General features: G+C 40.7%; 1 protein-coding gene across 1 annotated transcript in view; it reads left to right on the top strand.

Annotated features, from left to right (window-relative positions):
• Positions 1-18,246, top strand: part of LOC124805643 (fat-like cadherin-related tumor suppressor homolog) — a gene marked incomplete at its 5' end in the record, with an annotated part of 863,745 nt that overhangs the window by 817,142 nt on the left and 28,357 nt on the right. Inside the window, 4 exons of the mRNA XM_047266209.1 lie at positions 8,077-8,337; positions 16,841-17,017; positions 17,447-17,686; positions 17,783-18,169. Of these exons, the coding sequence (XP_047122165.1) occupies positions 8,077-8,337; positions 16,841-17,017; positions 17,447-17,686; positions 17,783-18,169 (1,065 nt within the window). The remainder of the gene's footprint in view (positions 1-8,076; positions 8,338-16,840; positions 17,018-17,446; positions 17,687-17,782; positions 18,170-18,246) is intronic.

An 18,246-nucleotide genomic window follows, 5' to 3' on the forward strand; every position in this document is an offset into this window, starting at 1 on the left:
GATAATTTATGTAGATAGAAAACAACAGCGGACCTACCACACTTCCCTGGGGCACTCCAGATGATACCCTCACCTCCGATGAACACTCACCATCGAGGACAACGTACTGGGTTCTATTACTTAAGAAATCTTTGAGCCACTCACGTACTTGGGAACCAATCCTATATGCTCGTACCTTAGTTAGGAGTCTGCAGTGAGGCACCGAGTTAAACGCTTTCCGGAAGTCAAGGAATATGACATCCATCTGATATCCTTCATCCATGGTTTGCAAGATATCATGTGAAAAAAGGGCGAGTTGCATTTCGCAGGAGCGATGCTTTCTGAAGCCGTCCTGATGCATGGACAGCAACTTCTCCGTCTCAAGGAAATTCATTATATTGGAACTAAGAATATGTTCAAGAATCCTGCAACAAACCGATGTTAAGGATATTGGTCTGTAACTTTGAGGATGCATCCTTCTACCCTTCTTGTATACAGGTGTCACCTGCGCCTTTTTCCAGTCGCTCGGGACTTTACGGTGGGCAAGAGATTTTGTAGGGCAGATCAGTGTTTCTTCTTCATTGGGGCTCAATGCTGTAGATTTGGCACACTATATTTAAAGAACTATCTTCTTTGCATTCTTAAACTTATGTGAGACATATACTTCTTCTATTTCAGGAATCTGACTGAGGCATTGAATATTATGGAAGCCATCAGGCATATTTCCATAATATTCTACCATTTCTCATTACAGTGTTCGCTGTTGGTATTATCTCTGTAGTAAACAACAACAGTAATCTAGAAAGTGTTGCCAAGCAATTGTTTTATAATTTTGTTCACAAAATTCACTCTCAGAAAACTTTATCAAACCAATTACATTCATCTCTGCTCTGACCATAGATGCACACAGAATATTTTCATTGGATATGATATTTAACAGATTCAAAAGGTTTTTGGTATTTATACAGTAACAGATTTGGCTGTGAGCATCATACGCTGAGGAATTTAAAGAGGTTCTGTCCACAAACACTTGCCATTATAATAAATTCTAGTTTTGTAAGTATCAATCAACATATTGTGCATACCTCCATACCCTTTTATGTTATGGAATTGTACGCCAAATTTTATAATTCACAAGTTAAATTGCAGAAAGTATTTTGTTGATGAAATCTCCTCAAGTTATCAGCTGACTCATGGCTTCATGTTGTTGAAATGTTTCAAAAAGTCTTACTCCTCATCTGTAGATGTCACCTGAAGATGATTAGTAGGAAACTTGTCAAAACATAGAGACCACATGACACTACATTTCCATACAGACAGTATTGTTTACTTAGAAACAAATTAAAGATATAATATTAATAATGCAAGATGGAAAGTTATCTTCATTATGGCATTAAAAATATTTTCATAAAAAAAGGCCATAGTTTCAGGAAAAATCTTAATAACCAAGATTGCAAATATAATTTTATTGATTACTAGTTTCAGCTTATCTGCAAGACATCTTCAGATCATAACAAAATACTCTGATTAGTCTACAACTGATGAGATACATCATCACAGTTTGTGGGACCAGGATTGTTTGTTTTACAATGCACACTGACAGAATCAGAGCCGTGCAGGATTAGCTGAGTGGTCTAAGGCGCTGCAGTCATGGACTGTGTGGCTGGTCCCGGCGGAGGTTTGAGTCCTCCCTCGGGCATGGGTGTGTGTGTTTGTCCTTAGGATAATTTAGGTTAAGTAGTGTGTACGCTTAGAGACTGATGACCTTAGCAGTTAAGTCCCATAAGATTTCACATACATTTGAACATTTTTTGAACAGAATCAGACAGTTTACATATGTGGACACTGAGATCATGCTTTCCACATTACGTTATTCTAAAAAAATGTCTGTTATGGACTATGTAGAACGAGATGCCTATCCCACACCGGAAACCAGTACAATGTTACCTCCATATGTGAACATAAACACCATGTGTTGCTCATGACATAAGCCTCAGAAGATTAGGAAGCAACTGTGCTGTGGCAGGCAGAAGACTTTGGCAAGCATGAGTTCAATGTACACATATACAAAGTGAATCACCTAAAATATTGTGGAAATGGAAAGTATTGATGGTCTGGGGCTTGTATTGTTAACCAACAAACAGATTGTAATAATACTTAGAAAGTGGATTTTTTGTGCAAACATACACTATTTTAAATGGAATAATGCCATTTGTCATTAACAAACTAGTGAAAATTGTTTAGTTAGTTAGTTACTTGTTCCATTGATCAGTCTCAGGGTAACCGTTATGCTGTGGAACATGTCAAGTGAATAATAAATGCACATATGAATAAAGAAAGCTTACATTTTTTTACCTATCCCATTCCCTTAAATGGCGCAAAACACATACATAATATCTACAGATTTATTTATTCATATTCAAGAATTCAGCTATGGTATCAAAGGAGTTGTCAAGGAGACATGATTTCTGTTTATTTTTGAAACTATTACTGCTGTCTGTCAAACATTTTACTTCATCTGGTAATTTATCGAAGAGTATTAGAGCAGCATATTTTTACCCCTTTCTGTGCCAAAGATAGGTTAAGTAGAGGATAGTGCAAGTCTTTCATTCCTCTGGTATTATAATCATGAGTGTCACTGTTGTTTTGAAACTGGTCCATGTTGTTGAGAACAAATTTCAATCGTTCCATTTACGAGATATTGTATTGTGCAAAGTTTCCATGCTGACTCTTGTTTGTGCCATTCAACCTGCATAGTTGCTGGGTACGATGATGTTATGTTTGCTTACAATGTGCTTGTGTATTCTGTGAGTGCATTGCAATTTGCTAGTCAGTGCGTCACAGCCAGTAGATTGTGAATGGATGATGGGATTTACCAGTGCAGAAAAAGCCAATATGCTCATGGTGTATGGAGAGTGTAGGAAGAGTGCAGTTCATTGTTGTACACTGTATGGAGCAATATATTCAATAGTCCGTACCAGCTACACACAATGACATGCAACGACTTATTACTGCATCCTGCTCAGTAATTTCTGCTAAAATGGTAGCATGTGTGCAGCAGTCATTCCATATCAGACTGGAAGCATGTAATGCCACACTCCCAGTGGTCATTTTGAATACAGCCTGTGATGGTCAATTACCTCGTTGTTGGTCAGAAACCACATAACTAGTGTATGCACTTGAGTTGTTCTTTAATGTATGCTACCACAGATGTTGCACAAGAGTCAGTGTGGGAACTTTTCAAAATACAATATCTCATAAACGACTCTCACTAGAATCCTGCAACAAACACCACTGACATTCTAATCTACCCTACTTTTAGTTTGTTAATGGCATTAGGCGTTGTTCCATTACAAAGTGTATGTTTACACAAAAAATACACTTTTTAAGTGTTATTACAATGTACTAAGTGGCTAACAACATAAGCCCCTGACTACCAATGCATTCTGTGAAAACAGCACATTGGTAGCACTTTCCATTCCCGCAGTATTTGTGTTGCAAGTTTTAAGTGATTCATGCATTTGTATGACGACTTTTTATTCTGTGATAATTTACATCATTGTTCCATTGGATCGTATAACAAATGATCCTACTCACACAAATTATCACAATGTGTCCCACCATTTGGCAGTTGTACACTAATCAGCATATTTTTTTATAATCTGAAGTCGAAACTAAAATTTTATTTCCAATCTTGATTGTTAAGTGTTTTTCTGAATCCACAGATTTAACAATTGAGATTGCTTATCTCCAAATTTGACTATGTCAAATAATGAGATAAAAAAGGATTGCAATATACACTAACCTTAAAATCTTTCTCAGTTGTGGATAATATTGAATGTATAAAAGGTATCAATTTTTGTTTGAAAATTCCTATAATTAGTCTAAAATTTTAATATACACAGGCATAGTGTGTTATGCAGTTTATCTTTCTTTGTGTAGTTCCGTTAATTTATTGCATTGCAAATGATGATCCATTCTTATATTGTACTAAATTTTTTTCATGTATCATTGTATATAATTGTAAATTACCTATTTTCATTCTGTATCCTTGTTTGGTACGTATGAAAACGCATCTGCAGAAAAAAATATAAAATTAGTCTCTTAGTTTACTCTCCAGCATAGTTCTGAAGAAGCTATACACATAACATTCATTTACGTTTCTGCTTTTCTATGTAAATACTCTGTAAAGTTCCATTTTTCTGAAATCACTATTGCCAACTTTTTACATGGATTACAGCATATTGTTTCTTACAAGTTGAATGAAATATACATGTCTGTTGTAATTTAACACTAAAGAAAACAGCTCACCAAATAGTGGAGGCATTGGGACTGCAGTTCTGCAGGTTGACTGGGTGAGGAGTTGTGTTAGATGGAGAGGGCGAGGATAGAAAAGGAGGCAGGGAGGAGGGTTGGAGAAGAGTGGCTGATGGCTCAGAGGGGGGGGGGGGGGGCAGCAAGTGTGCAAAATAAGAATGTGGGAGGGAGAGTTAGCATGTGCATGGGATAGGGAGGTGACACACAATCACCAGCACCTCCGTGCATCACATGAGATGATGATGATGATGATGATGATGATGATGATGATGACATGGAGAAATGGATTTGGAGGGCGCAACAGAAAAGAGCAAGAGTAGACTGTGGGGAAAAGGGTGTGTGCAGGCTGAATGAAGCTGGGGCATGGGCAGGGGACTGTTGGAGATTGAGGCCAGGAGGATTATGGAAACTAAGGACAAATTCCATTTACATAAACTTGGGGGGGGGGGGGGGGGGGGGGGATCTAGATAGCTAGATGGTATCAGTTGTGAAGCAGCACTTGGTGGTCAGTCCTGTTCTTGCCCACAGTTTGGCAGTGGCCATTTAGTTAGGTAGGAAACTGGGTCTCCAAATAAAATACTGTGTGAAATTTTAAGCACAATTGGTGTAAGGTATGACTGCTTTCCAGGAGGCCCTGCCACATATAGGATAAGAAGTGCCTCTGAGTTGACTGGAGTAGCTTTTGGTGCATGGGTCCACATGACAGATCTTGCACCGGGGTCTTGTACAGGGGTATGAAGCATGTGGCAAGAGGTGGAGTGTAAGTCTGGCACAAGGATATACCAGGGTGTTATGTTGTTTTGTTGTGCAGTGGAATATCACTTTAGTAGGGATGGGAAGAATTGGGGATAGTATGTTCCTTATTTCTGTGCATGATAGTAGATAGTTGAAGCCTTGGTGAAGGATATTGTTTAGCTGTTGGTTTCCAGGATGATACTGTGTGATAAGGGAGGTGCTCTTTTTGCAGCTGGAGCTGGTTTTTGGGGGTGGTGGGAGGATTAGATGGATGTGAGGATACTGAATGGGAAATCTGTTTGTGAACCAGTTTTGGGGGATAGCAGCTGTCTGTTGTGGCCTTAATGACACTTTCAGTACACTGTACAATGGAATTTTTGTCACTAGAGATGCACTGTCCATGGGTGACAAGACTATAAGAGTGTGTGATATCTTGGCATGGAAGGGATGACAGCAGTTAAAATGCACTTACTGTTGATAGTGGGGATGGAGCCATCATAGAGGTGGAGTTCAACATCCGAGAAGGTGGCACATTGGGCTGAGGAGAATGGGGGAGTAGAGATAGGGTGTCTTGGCTCTTTGTCCAGATCATGAAAATTTCATTGGTGAACCTAAACCTTCACTGACAATAACATCTTCTTTGAAGGCATCACCTAGAAACAAATCCATGGTACAGTCATGAGTACCCACATGGCACCCCTCACATGGTTCAGATTCATTGATGACATTTTCATGACCTGGACTGAGGGTGAGGATACCCTATTCACATTCCTTGAGAACATCAACACTTACTCAATTTGATTCACCTGGTCTTCCTCAAACCAACAAGGCACCTTCCTTAATGTTGATCTCCACCTCACAGATGGCTACATTAGCACTTCTGTCCACTTCAGCCTCCAGGAAGACCCTTCTATACCGACTAACCATCTGTGTTCATCACATCTGCAGTGGTGAGCCGTCCCACTCCAAATATGCTGAGGGTCCGAGGACTTCATAGCCTGAAAAAAACCTACCCAACTCGCCCAGAAACAGATTTCCTGCACTTTGTGTCATCAATTACCTACCCTTCCCCCTGACCAGCTACAAAGAAATCTCTCTCTCTCTCTCTCTCTCTCTCTTTCTCTCTTTCCAGTCCTTAGTGACACAGTACCACCAAGGAGGTGAGCAACTGAACATTTTCTGTGACAGGGTTTCAGCTACCTCTCGTCAGTTTCCTGAAATGAGAACTACCTTACTCTCTATCCTACCCACTCTTCTGACAGTGTTGTTCTACTCCCCACCCAACCTTGGGAATATTCTTGACTGCCCCATTCCACCTATGCTACCAATACCTTTTCCCCACAGAGCACATCATTGTAATAGACCTTGATAAAAGATGTTTCCCAAACACCTTCCCTCTTCATGAACTCCATTCCTGTCACTGGCATCTCTTACCTGATCAAAGGCAAGGCCACCTGTGAAAACAGCCATGAGGTCTGCCAACTTCACAGCAAGCAGTAAAGCATTCTATCCAGTCATGACCTCTAACTTCCTGGCAAATTAAAAGTGTGTGGCAGACCAAGACTCAAACTTGGGAACTTTGCCTTTCACGGGCAAGTGCTCTACCAACTGAGTTACCCAAGCATGACTCACGCCCCGTCCTCACAGCTTTACTTCTGTCAGTACCTCGTCTCCCACCTTCCAAACTTTACAGAAGCTCTCCTGTGAACCTTGCAGAACTAGCACTCCTGAAAGAAAGGATATTGCGGAGACATGGCTTAGCCACAGCCTGTGGAATGTTTCCAGAATGAGAATTTCACTCTGCAGCGGAGTGTGCGCTGATATGAAACTTCCTGGCAGATTAAAACTGTGTGCCAGACCGAGACTCAAACTCAGAACCTTTGCCTTTCATGGGCAAGTGCTCTACCAAATGAGCTACCCAAGCACGACTCATGCACCGTCCTCACAGCTTCATTCTGGAAACATCCCCCCAGGCTGTGGCTAAGCCATGTCTCCACAATATCCTTTCTTTCAGCAGTGCTAGATCTGCAAGGTTCGCAGGAGAGCTTCTGTAAAGTTTGGAAGGTAGGAGACGAAATACTGGAAGAAGTAAAACTGTGAGGACGGGGCATGAGTCATGCTTGGGTAGCTCAGTTGGTAGAGCACTTGCCCGCGAAAGGCAAAGGTCTCGTGTTTGAGTCTCGGTCCGGCACACAGTTTTAATCTGCCAGGAAGTTTCATATCAGCGCACACTCCGCTGCAGAGGGAAAATCTCATTCTAACAAGCTGTCCATCTGCATGAGTGACCACTGCCAAACTGTTCCCAAGATGTATGAATGGCCACAGCCATACTGTTGCCAAGAGACAGTTTGACTAAGTAGTTGCTGAGAGTGCCACCCAACACTGTGTGCTTCACTTCAGCACCTGCTTCACAACTGTCTTCCCTGTTTCCACTCCAGTCTCACATACATGTGTTATCCCTCCCCTCCCCTACTGCTCACCATCCCTTCCCACACCTTTCTATAGTGCCACAATCCAACCCAGCAAAGAGCCTACTCAGTGTGTGGGGCTTCAGCACCTGGAGACAACAGTGGCCAGTTTTTTGGTGTGTGTGTGTGTGTGTGTGTGTGTGTGTGTGTGTGTGTCTGTATATGTGTGTTTTTTCCACATCTGAGAATAGCTTAGAGTGCTTTTAAATTCTTTAGATATGCCTGACCACTGCCCAACGTCACCTCTATTTGGTGAGTAGCAGTCTATTCTTTTTCATAATGTAGATGAGAATAACTGTTATTTATCCTTTGCAGTTGATTTTATTTTATTTTGATTGCAAAAGGTGAGTAATAATTAGTTTTAATTGCAAGGAAAACAATATGAGAATAACTGTTACTTATCCTTCGCAGTTGGTTTTATTTTATTTTGATTGCTGAAGGTGAGTAATAATTAGTTTTAACTGCAAGGAAAACAATATTGGACTACAAGCTGAGGAAGAACACCTAGGAATATTGTCAATGTGGTTATATATAAGGAATAAAGGTTAAAATCAATATGTGGATGCTTTTATTGCAGTGAACGAAGATGCATTACCAGGCACCGTTGTAGTGCAGCTTAGTACAGAGGACAAAGATGCTGATCTATCGACACCTGTGGATTTCTACATTACCAGCGGTGATGCACGATCCCAGTTCCAGATACGCCAAACGGGTGAAGTTTATGTTGCAAAGCCTCTTGACAGAGAGACAGTCAGTAGCTATTTGCTGGATGTTACAGCAACTGATGGAAAGTACATTGCAAAAACAAAAGTCACTGTTGACATATTAGATGCAAATGGTAAATATGTTTCCATAGTTATTGCTAACTCAAAATTAGTGCATGTGCTGTTTACGTGGAGAAACAAAATGTGACAGTGAAACTGATCTACATCTACATACACAATCTTCAGACAACTGTGAAGTGCATGCTAGAGGGTACTTAGCATTGTACTGCATATTAGGGTTTCTTCCCATTCCATTCACATTTGGAGCACAGGAAGAACTGCATGAATGTGTCTGTGCTTGTGGTAATTAGTTTAATCTTGTCTTTGCAACCCCTATGGGGCCAGTACATAAGAGGCTGTTGTGTATTCCTAGGTTCATCACTCTATACTGATTCTTGAAACTTTTCAGTTAGGCTGTCAAGGGATAGTTGATAACTCTATTTCAGATGTCAACCAGTTCAGGATTTTCAGCACTTCCACGACACTCTTCCATTGATTAAACGGGTTCCATTTGTGCTGTCCTTTGTTTCCATTCAGTATCTCCTCTTAGAGTTATTAAATATTTTGTAGGACAGGATTTACCAAATGAAAAGCAAGTGTTTACAGTTCGCCTTGTTTTTGGACAGCATTGAGAAAACTATTCAGTTTTTGATGCAGAGCTGTTCTTCATGTTGCTGGAATTTCAGTATTATTATTATTTACTGTAATAGCCAATCTCAGAGTCAGGCCATTACTTGCTTGCCTCAAATTCATATGTTCCTTTGGAAAATTCTATTTCCTCCATTCCACACTGCAATCATGACTCATAAGTCCATCCAGGTTGAGTGTTACTTGAGCATTTGCAATGTTCCTTCAGTACATTCCATTGCAGCTTTCCCGTGCAGGCTCCATCTGGGCAGTTTGCAACACAGTGGTTGAATGTGTTTGTTCTGTCAGTAACAGTTAACAGGGGTAGCTTGCTGAGTGCAGAGTTGTTTCACTGTGCAAGCAGTGCCACAGTTTGAGTGCAGAAGTGGTGACACATATACAGCTCCAGATGTGATAGAATTCTTATAGTCGCACTTTATGCAAATGTGATATAAAGTACAAAATTGAAGTATAGAAATTTTCATTCAGTTTTCTGTTTATTATATGTGGCTGTCATGAAAAGATAATTATTTGTTGGACATTTGTTTGTAAATATTGAAAGTAAGGAAATTGCTTGGCGTCATACTTGTGTCATGCAGTGTGTGTTGAAGTGACTATGGGTAACCTGAGAAAATATCTAGAGCAAAGGAATCCAACAGTAAGCTTATGAATTCACAGACAAAGTGTTACAGTAATGCAAACTAATTTTCTGGTTACATGTCCCTGCCTTTAAGGAAACTATTAAGTAACAAGCTTTCAGGTGAACTGCCAAATGCCAGTAACTTGCTGCCACGATGTTTCTGCACAGTCTCTCCTGGCAGTCTTTAGGCATACACTAGCAAAAATACACTGAGTTCTCCTGCCTAAAACAATGCTAGTGCATGCATGGTGTCTGCAGTTGTCATTGCATTCACATTGCTACAGCACATGCATGTCTGCTACAGGTTTGTGCACCACTGTGAGCATTGCCCATCTTCAATGACAAAATTAGCAAACTATGCTGGCTGTAAATTAGTGAATTATGCTGGCTGTGTGGTCTTTTATAACAGGACTCCATGTATTATTTAACTGGTAACTGCCATCCCACTTGATAAAGTCCTCAAACAGTCATACTTCCACTGTCTCATTAATAATAGAGGTCCAGAAGTTTGAAGTGTGGAGATTTTTGATGGAGGACGGAATATCACTTTAAACTTATGTTTCCTTAATACTCTACCTATATTCACAGAAACATTTCCAGTGAATGGCAAGTAAGCTCTCATCCTGAAGGCCTTATCCTTTTCATTGTGTGCTGTTTGTTTGCTTGTAGTGGTCTCTGTATCTGCTGAGATGAATGTCGATTTTTGAAGAACACAGTTTGGAGATGTTCTAGTTCCACTTGCAATTTGCTGGGATCTGAAATGGTACGGGTTCAGTGAATCCAAGTCTTCAGAATGCTCATGGTTTGTGCCATATGTTGCCTGTAAATCTGAATCTGTATGAGTGTGTTTCGAAATACCAAAAGCCCAAGTGTACCATCATGCTAAGCCTTCTAAAAACAGCAAGCAATCTTCTTCCTTTATGTCTCCTTATTTTATGTTTTAATTTATGGAGTTTAGAAGTAGAAGGAATTCTTGGAGTTTGTTCAAGCCATGAGGTCAAACTATAAAAGTTTTATCACCATATCACCCAAATCCTACTGAGTTGAGTGCCTGTCCTCAAAATCTTCCATAAAAATGTTGGCCACCAGAGAATACAAAGGCCTCCCCATGGGCTGTTGGACCTGCAACACTGATAACTCAGAGCCAAGTGTTAATGAGAAATAGTATAGTAATAATTTCACAATATTGGTTTTCATTAGGAACTTACAGGATCTCAGCTAATGTGTTACATATAATGAATCAGATGTCAATTTTAAATTTAATGTTTCTTTACATACATTTTTCTCATCTTTAAGAGATATTTGTCAATGAAAAGTATAAAATGTGGTTTCAATAGAACATCCAAGAAACCATAGACCACAGTAGGAACTAAAATATCATGAAGCAAAAAAAGAAAATGATAATACAGGACTAGTTCCCAAGGTTAATAATCCTAAAAGCAAAATTAAAATAATATGAAGGCTAGTGCAGCTATTTATAAAGAGCATAATTAACAATCTTAAAAGCAGAAATGCATACAAAATTTGAAAGGCTAGTTCTCATCAGGTAGGAGTGCTACTCATTCATAAATATCAGATGTACTTCCTAAGAGATATCAGGTGGCATTTTGCAATGTTTAGGGAAATAAAACTTATTTTCTCATTATGGTGTGTAAGCGGAGTCTGCCTAAACAAAAGATGCTGTTGGGATGTTTTATGCAATACCTAGTGTCACTAGGAAAGATATTATTATAATTATATGGCCAAAGTGCTGTCTAAATTGTAATTTTATGTATTTGACTAATAGAGCACATTGTTTTCATCTGGTGCTATATCTAGTTTAAGGATATTTTTATTGATAGTGATAGAAAAATGTTAAGAATCTAAATCTAGAGTTACATGATTATTCTGGAATACACATGTAGGTGTTTGATAGAAGGTACAGAAAATCACTTTCAGACAGTTTCTATACTTTTCCACTCTCAGATAGTGTGTGGGAAAAATCGACACCTAAATCTACCAGTCTGAGCTCTGATTTTTCTTATTTTGTCACAATGGTAATTTCTCCCTTTGTTGGTAGCAGTCAGCAAAATGCCATTCATAGGAGAAAGCTGGTGATTGTAATTTTGAAGGAGGTCTCTCTGGAATGAAAAACACATCTGTTTTAATAATAAACATCCCAACTCTCTTAGCATATCCGTGACACTCTCTCACCTATTTCATGATAAAAGTCTTTGCTATCCTCTGTCAATCTTATTTTATAAGGATCCCATACATACATCAGTACTAAAGAAGAGGATAGACACATGCTTCACTCTTTTACAACAGCAGAAGTGATTCAGTGAGGTAAATGTTTTGTGTAAGTGAAACTATGAGGGTCACTCCAAAAGAAATGCACACTATGTTTGTAAAAATACAGTTTTCATTCTGCTTGTGTGAAAGTTTTACAGTGTATAGATACATCCTTCCCACTTGTTTTCAAATTTAGTTCAACCTGTTCCCGTGAGTGGCGCCGTCACAGCATGTCTTCAAGATGGCTGCTACACTTGACATTCATCAGAAGCAACGTGCTGTCATAGAATTCCTGTGCTGTGAAAACGAGACAGTGGGAAACATCCACAAGAGGTTGAGAAAGGTGTATGGAGATGCTGCTGTCAATCGCAGTACACTTAGCCGGTGGGCAAGCAGGTTACATGATGAAAGCGGGCATGGCAATATTGAAGATTGTCCTCGCAGCAGCAGGCCTCGTACTGTACACACGCCGGACAATGTGCAGAGAGTTAACGAATTGGTGACTGCTGACAGACGCATCACAGTGAACGAATTGCCACGCTACATTGGGATAGGGGAAGGAAGTGTTTGCAGAATACTGAAAGTGTTGGCGTTAAAAAAGGTTTGTGCCAGGTGGGTTCCCCGGATTTTGACAGTGGCTCACAAAGAAACAAGAAAAACTGTATGCAACGAACTTTTGGAACAGTACGAGAATGGTGGAGATGAATTTCTTGGAAGAATTGTGACATGTGATGAAACATGGTTCCATCGTTTTTCACCAGAGATGAAGAGGCGATCAATGGAGTGGCATCGTGCAAATTCACCCAAGAAAAAAAAATTTCAAACCACACCTTCTGCTGGAAAAGTTATGGTTATGGTGTTTTTCCATTCCAAAGGACCCTTGCTTGTGGACATCATGCCAAGTGGAACCACCATAAATTCTGATGCATATGTGACAATATTGAAGAAACTTCAAACTCGACTGAGTTGTGTTCGACCACATCGGCAAAAGCAGGATGTTTTGCTGTTGCACAACAATGCACGGCAACATGTCAGTCAAAAAACCATGGAAGCAATCACAAAACTTGGATGGACAACATTGAAACACATGCCTTACAGTCCTGACCTGGCTCCATGTGACTATCATCTCTTTGGGAAATGAAAGACTCTCTTCGTGGAACAAAGTTTGAAGATGACGACTCCCTTGTGCACGCTGCCTAACAGTGGCTCCAACAGGTTGGTCCAGAATTTTACAGTGCGGGTATACAGTGCTGGTTACAAGATGGCATAAGGCAGTTGAGAGGGATGGAAATTATGTGGAGAAATGAAAATATTGTTCCTAAAGGATGTATCTACACACTGTAAAACTTTCAAACATGTGGAATAAAGGATGGATTTTTTAAAAAATAGTGTGCATTTCTTTTGGAGTGACCCTCATAAAACTGAAATAGTCTTATTCAAGAATGATGCTTCTGTAATTATGGTTCTTACTGTAAAATACATATCAGTGAAGTGAAACAGCATTCAACAAATGGTAATAAATTTGTGCTGCACATAGTATTACTTGAAAGGTAAGTGTTATAACGTCAAGTTTAACAAATACACTCCTGGAAATTGAAATAAGAACACCGTGAATTCATTGTCCCAGGAAGGGGAAACTTTATTGACACATTCCTGGGGTCAGATACATCACATGATCACACTGACAGAACCACAGGCACATAGACACAGGCAACAGAGCATGCACAATGTCGGCACTAGTACAGTGTATATCCACCTTTCGCAGCAATGCAGGCTGCTATTCTCCCATGGAGACGATCGTAGAGATGCTGGATGTAGTCCTGTGGAACGGCTTGCCATTCCATTTCCACCTGGCGCCTCAGTTGGACCAGCGTTCGTGCTGGACGTGCAGACCGCGTGAGACGACGCTTCATCCAGTCCCAAACATGCTCAATGGGGGACAGATCCGGAGATCTTGCTGGCCAGGGTAGTTGACTTACACCTTCTAGAGCACGTTGGGTGGCACAGGATACATGCGGACGTGCATTGTCCTGTTGGAACAGCAAGTTCCCTTGCCGGTCTAGGAATGGTAGAACGATGGGTTCGATGACGGTTTGGATGTACCGTGCACTATTCAGTGTCCGCTCGACGATCACCAGTGGTGTACGGCCAGTGTAGGAGATCGCTCCCCCACACCATGATGCCGGGTGTTGGCCCTGTGTGCCTCGGTCGTATGCAGTCCTGATTGTGGCGCTCACCTGCACGGCGCCAAACACGCATACGACCATCATTGGCACCAAGGCAGAAGCGACTCTCATCGCTGAAGACGACACGTCTCCATTCGTCCCTCCATTCACGCCTGTCGCGACACCACTGGAGGCGGGCTGCACGATGTTGGGGCGTGAGCGGAAGACGGCCTAACGGTGTGCGGGACCGTAGCCCAGCTTCATGGAGACGGTTGCGAATGGTCCTCGCCGATACCCCAGGAGCAACAGTGTCCCTAATTTGCTGGGAAGTGGCGGTGCGGTCCCCTACGGCACTGCGTAGGATCCTACGGTCTTGGCGTGCATCCGTGCGTCGCTGCGGTCCGGTCCCAGGTCGACGGGCACGTGCACCTTCCGCCGACCACTGGCGACAACATCGATGTACTGTGGAGACCTCACGCCCCACGTGTTGAGCAATTCGGGGGTACGTCCACCCGGCCTCCCGCATGCCCACTATACGCCCTCGCTCAAAGTCCGTCAACTGCACATACGGTTCACGTCCACGCTGTTGCGGCATGCTACCAGTGTTAAAGACTGCGATGGAGCTCCGTATGCCACGGCAAACTGGCTGACACTGACGGCGGCGGTGCACAAATGCTGCGCAGCTAGCGCCATTCGACGGCCAACACCGCGGTTCCTGGTGTGTCCGCTGTGCCGTGCATGTGATCATTGCTTGTACAGGCCTCTCGCAGTGTCCGGAGCAAGTATGGTGGGTCTGACACACCGGTGTCAATGTGTTCTTTTTTCCATTTCCAGGAGTGTATATTTCAGAACAACACAACACATATAAGTCACAGAGTAAGTTGACAAGCAAGACATGTGTACACGTTAGCATTCGAATGAGCACTGAGTCCCAGTCTAGTGGCCGCTGCTTGGCTGGCCGCTTAGGTGGCACACCTGCTGCATGGCTGGCAGACAGCGCCGCACGTAGAGGATGCGCGTAATTGCGCGGCGGCACTTTGAATGATCGGCGAGCCACAACAATAAGGTTAACAGTGACTGGAAACCATGAATAGCACCCTAAACTTCTCCAACTTCCACTTATTACTCTGTTTCCAGCAGCTCCCAGAAGAGTTTCCAAATCACAATAAATCGTTATAGTGCAGAAGCACTGCAGCAAATATGTATGAAAAGACTGAGTGCTGAATCACAGTTTGGGAGGTCTTGATGCTCAGTTCCTATTTGAGCTAGGAACTTGGGGTGAAGAGTTTTTGGCTTAGCTCGGACCAGTGGCCATTTGTATTGCCATTCAAACATTTGTCTTACTGTATCTATGTTACAGTATATTAAGCAAGGTGTGAATGGCAAACCAGAGATTTTGTGCAGAAATTGACCACTCAATTATGTCCCATAAATGTTCGATGAGTGGCCAGATTATTTACTTGAATTCTCCAGAATGCTTTTCAAGCCAATTACAAACAATTGTGGCCTTGGGACATGGCAAATTGTCATCCAGAAGAATTTCATCGTTGTTGGAACATAAAGTTTATGAATGACTGCAGATGGTTTCCATTTAGCCAAACATAATCACTTCCAGTCAAAGATGGTTCAGTTGGACCAGAGGACCCAGTATGTTCCATACAAATGCAGCCCACACCATTAAGGAGCAATGACCAGCTTGCATAGTACCTTGTTGACAAACTTGGATCCATAGATTGATGGAGTCTGCACCATACTTGAAACCCTTGGCCAGCTCATGGTTTTCCTATCATCTAGGATCCAACTGATATGGTCACAAGCCCAGGAGAGGTGCTGCAGGTGATGTCATGCCATTAGCAAAGGCATTTATGTCGATCTTCCACTGCCATAACCCATTAACACCAAATTTTGCCACACTGTCCTAGAAGATATATTCGTTGTATGTCCCATATTGATTTCTGCAGTTATTTCACACAATGTTGCTTGTCTGTTAGCACCGATAGCTCTACAAGTGCTGCTACTCTCCACTGTTAAGTGACGGCCATCAGCCATAGCTCTGTCCGTAGTGAGAGATAATTCCTGAAATTTGCTATTCTCAACACAATTGAAATTTGCTATTCTCAGCACATTCAAAATTTGCTATTCTCAGCATGCTCCTAACACTGTGTATCTCAGAATTTTTAATTCTCTAATGATTTCTGAAATGGAATGTCCCATGTGTGTAGCTCCACTACCTTTCTGGTTCAGAGTCTGTTAATTCCTGTTGTGTGGTCATAATCACATTGGAAACCTTGTCACATGAATCACCCCACTAAAAATGACAGCTTTGGCAATGAACTGCCCCTTTTATACCATATGTACATGGTACTGCCACCAATTGTATGTGTGCATATCACTGTCCTTTGACTTTTGTCTCCTCAGTGTAATTGTGAATTATGCTGTAAGTATATGTCATCATTATTGAGATTTCAAACAACGGAAAATCCAGGATTGAGATTTCTGTTACACAAGATGGAAGACAGCTTATCAGCCAGCAAAACAGGAACAACTGAAAAAAGACAGGCAGACAGACACACACACACAAATTGCTATAACTTCTTCGCAAAGAATGAAGGGATAGGAAATATGAAGAAAAATCAGATTTTCATTTCAAAAAGCCACTCCAGATTTTTAGTATGGACACAAAAAAACAAAAGGGCAATAGATGTATTAAATAATTTTTTGGATAAAAGCACCCATGACAGTGAGAGTGCTTTTGATTATTCCTTTTTCAGAGTCTGGTAAATAGACATTTATTTTCTGTGTGAAACAGTTGTTTTTCATTTGAAATTTGCCACAGTTATTTACAATATGTACTTCATAAACATAACTTTTCAGATAATCCTCCTTACTGCTTGCGGTACCGATACCATGAGATTCTTTCTGAAGGTGTGCATCCAGGTAGTTATGTTCTTACAGTGCTAGCCACTGACATAGATGAAGAACCAAATGCAAATCTGCGATATTATCTGACTGGAGATGGTTCAGACAAGTTTTCACTTGACAAAGCAGGAGGTAAATATCAAATGTGTAATTGTTTGTTTGACAAATTGATACTGTATATTGATCTATGTAGATGTCAGAAATGCAAGCAGTTTATTTTTCCATACATTATTTTAAAAATGAAAGTTTTCAATAAAAGGACTGTTCTTTTATATGCTGCCACCAGCCAAATTGTTGTTTCATTTATTTCTTTCACATATCACATTCTCACTCTTCATATTTTTAACAAAAACTGATATTATTTTAACATTCCAGTTTTCCATTTTCAAAATTTAAGTTTTTTCTATATTAAAGTGCATTCTTAAAAATTGTGTTACTAGGTAAACAGAAAATTTGGTATATAATAAAATCTTTTTTCTGTTTTTGAAAACTTATTTTTCCATTATTCAACTTTATTTAAATATCAGAGTTTAATGATTTTCACTACTCTTGTCTCTACAGGTCACCTCAAAACTGCCCAACCCTTAGATCGTGAGGAGCAATCAAAATTTCAATTAACTGCACATGTACAAGATCGGGACCATCCTGACTGGCAGTGTTCTTCTCAGCTGGAAATAATTATATCTGATCTCAATGACAATCCTCCAGAATTCTCCATGGAATCTTACAGTGCAACTCTACCTGAAGATGTTGAGGTTGGCTCCCTTGTAACAAAAGTACATGCAACAGACAGGGACATAGGTAAGCAGATATATTAGGTCACTGATGCTAGCATCATATTTGTTTTATATTTGGTACAAACTGTGTGGGTAACACCTGACTATTAAATCATTTCAGGTATAAATCGGAAAATAAGGTACTCATTTGTAGATTCAGCAGATGGTCATTTCAAAATTGCCTCTGATAGTGGAATTGTGACCTTAGCAAAACCTCTAGATCGTGAAACTAGGGCAATGTACAACTTGTCTGTAAGAGCCACTGACCAAGGAACACCGCAACTCTCAAAAGTGGCTCTTCTCAATGTTCATGTACTTGATATTAATGATAATCCTCCTGAATTTGCATCCAAGTATTATTATGCTGTTGTTCCTGAAATTGATGCAGTTGGAACTGAAATAGTAAGAGTTTTAGCAACATCAAAAGACACAGGAGTTAATGCAGAGATAACTTACTCTATTGTTGGTGGAAATGAACATAAGAAATTTGAAATACATCCAAAAACAGGCATGTAAACATTTATTACAATTTTTTCAGTTATTTCTTGTTGTAAGTATTGCAGATGTTTTAAAAGTAATACTGTC

Source organism: Schistocerca piceifrons, chromosome 7 (genome assembly GCF_021461385.2).
Source record: "Schistocerca piceifrons isolate TAMUIC-IGC-003096 chromosome 7, iqSchPice1.1, whole genome shotgun sequence".
In the NCBI taxonomy this organism is placed as follows: Eukaryota; Metazoa; Arthropoda; class Insecta; order Orthoptera; family Acrididae; genus Schistocerca; species Schistocerca piceifrons.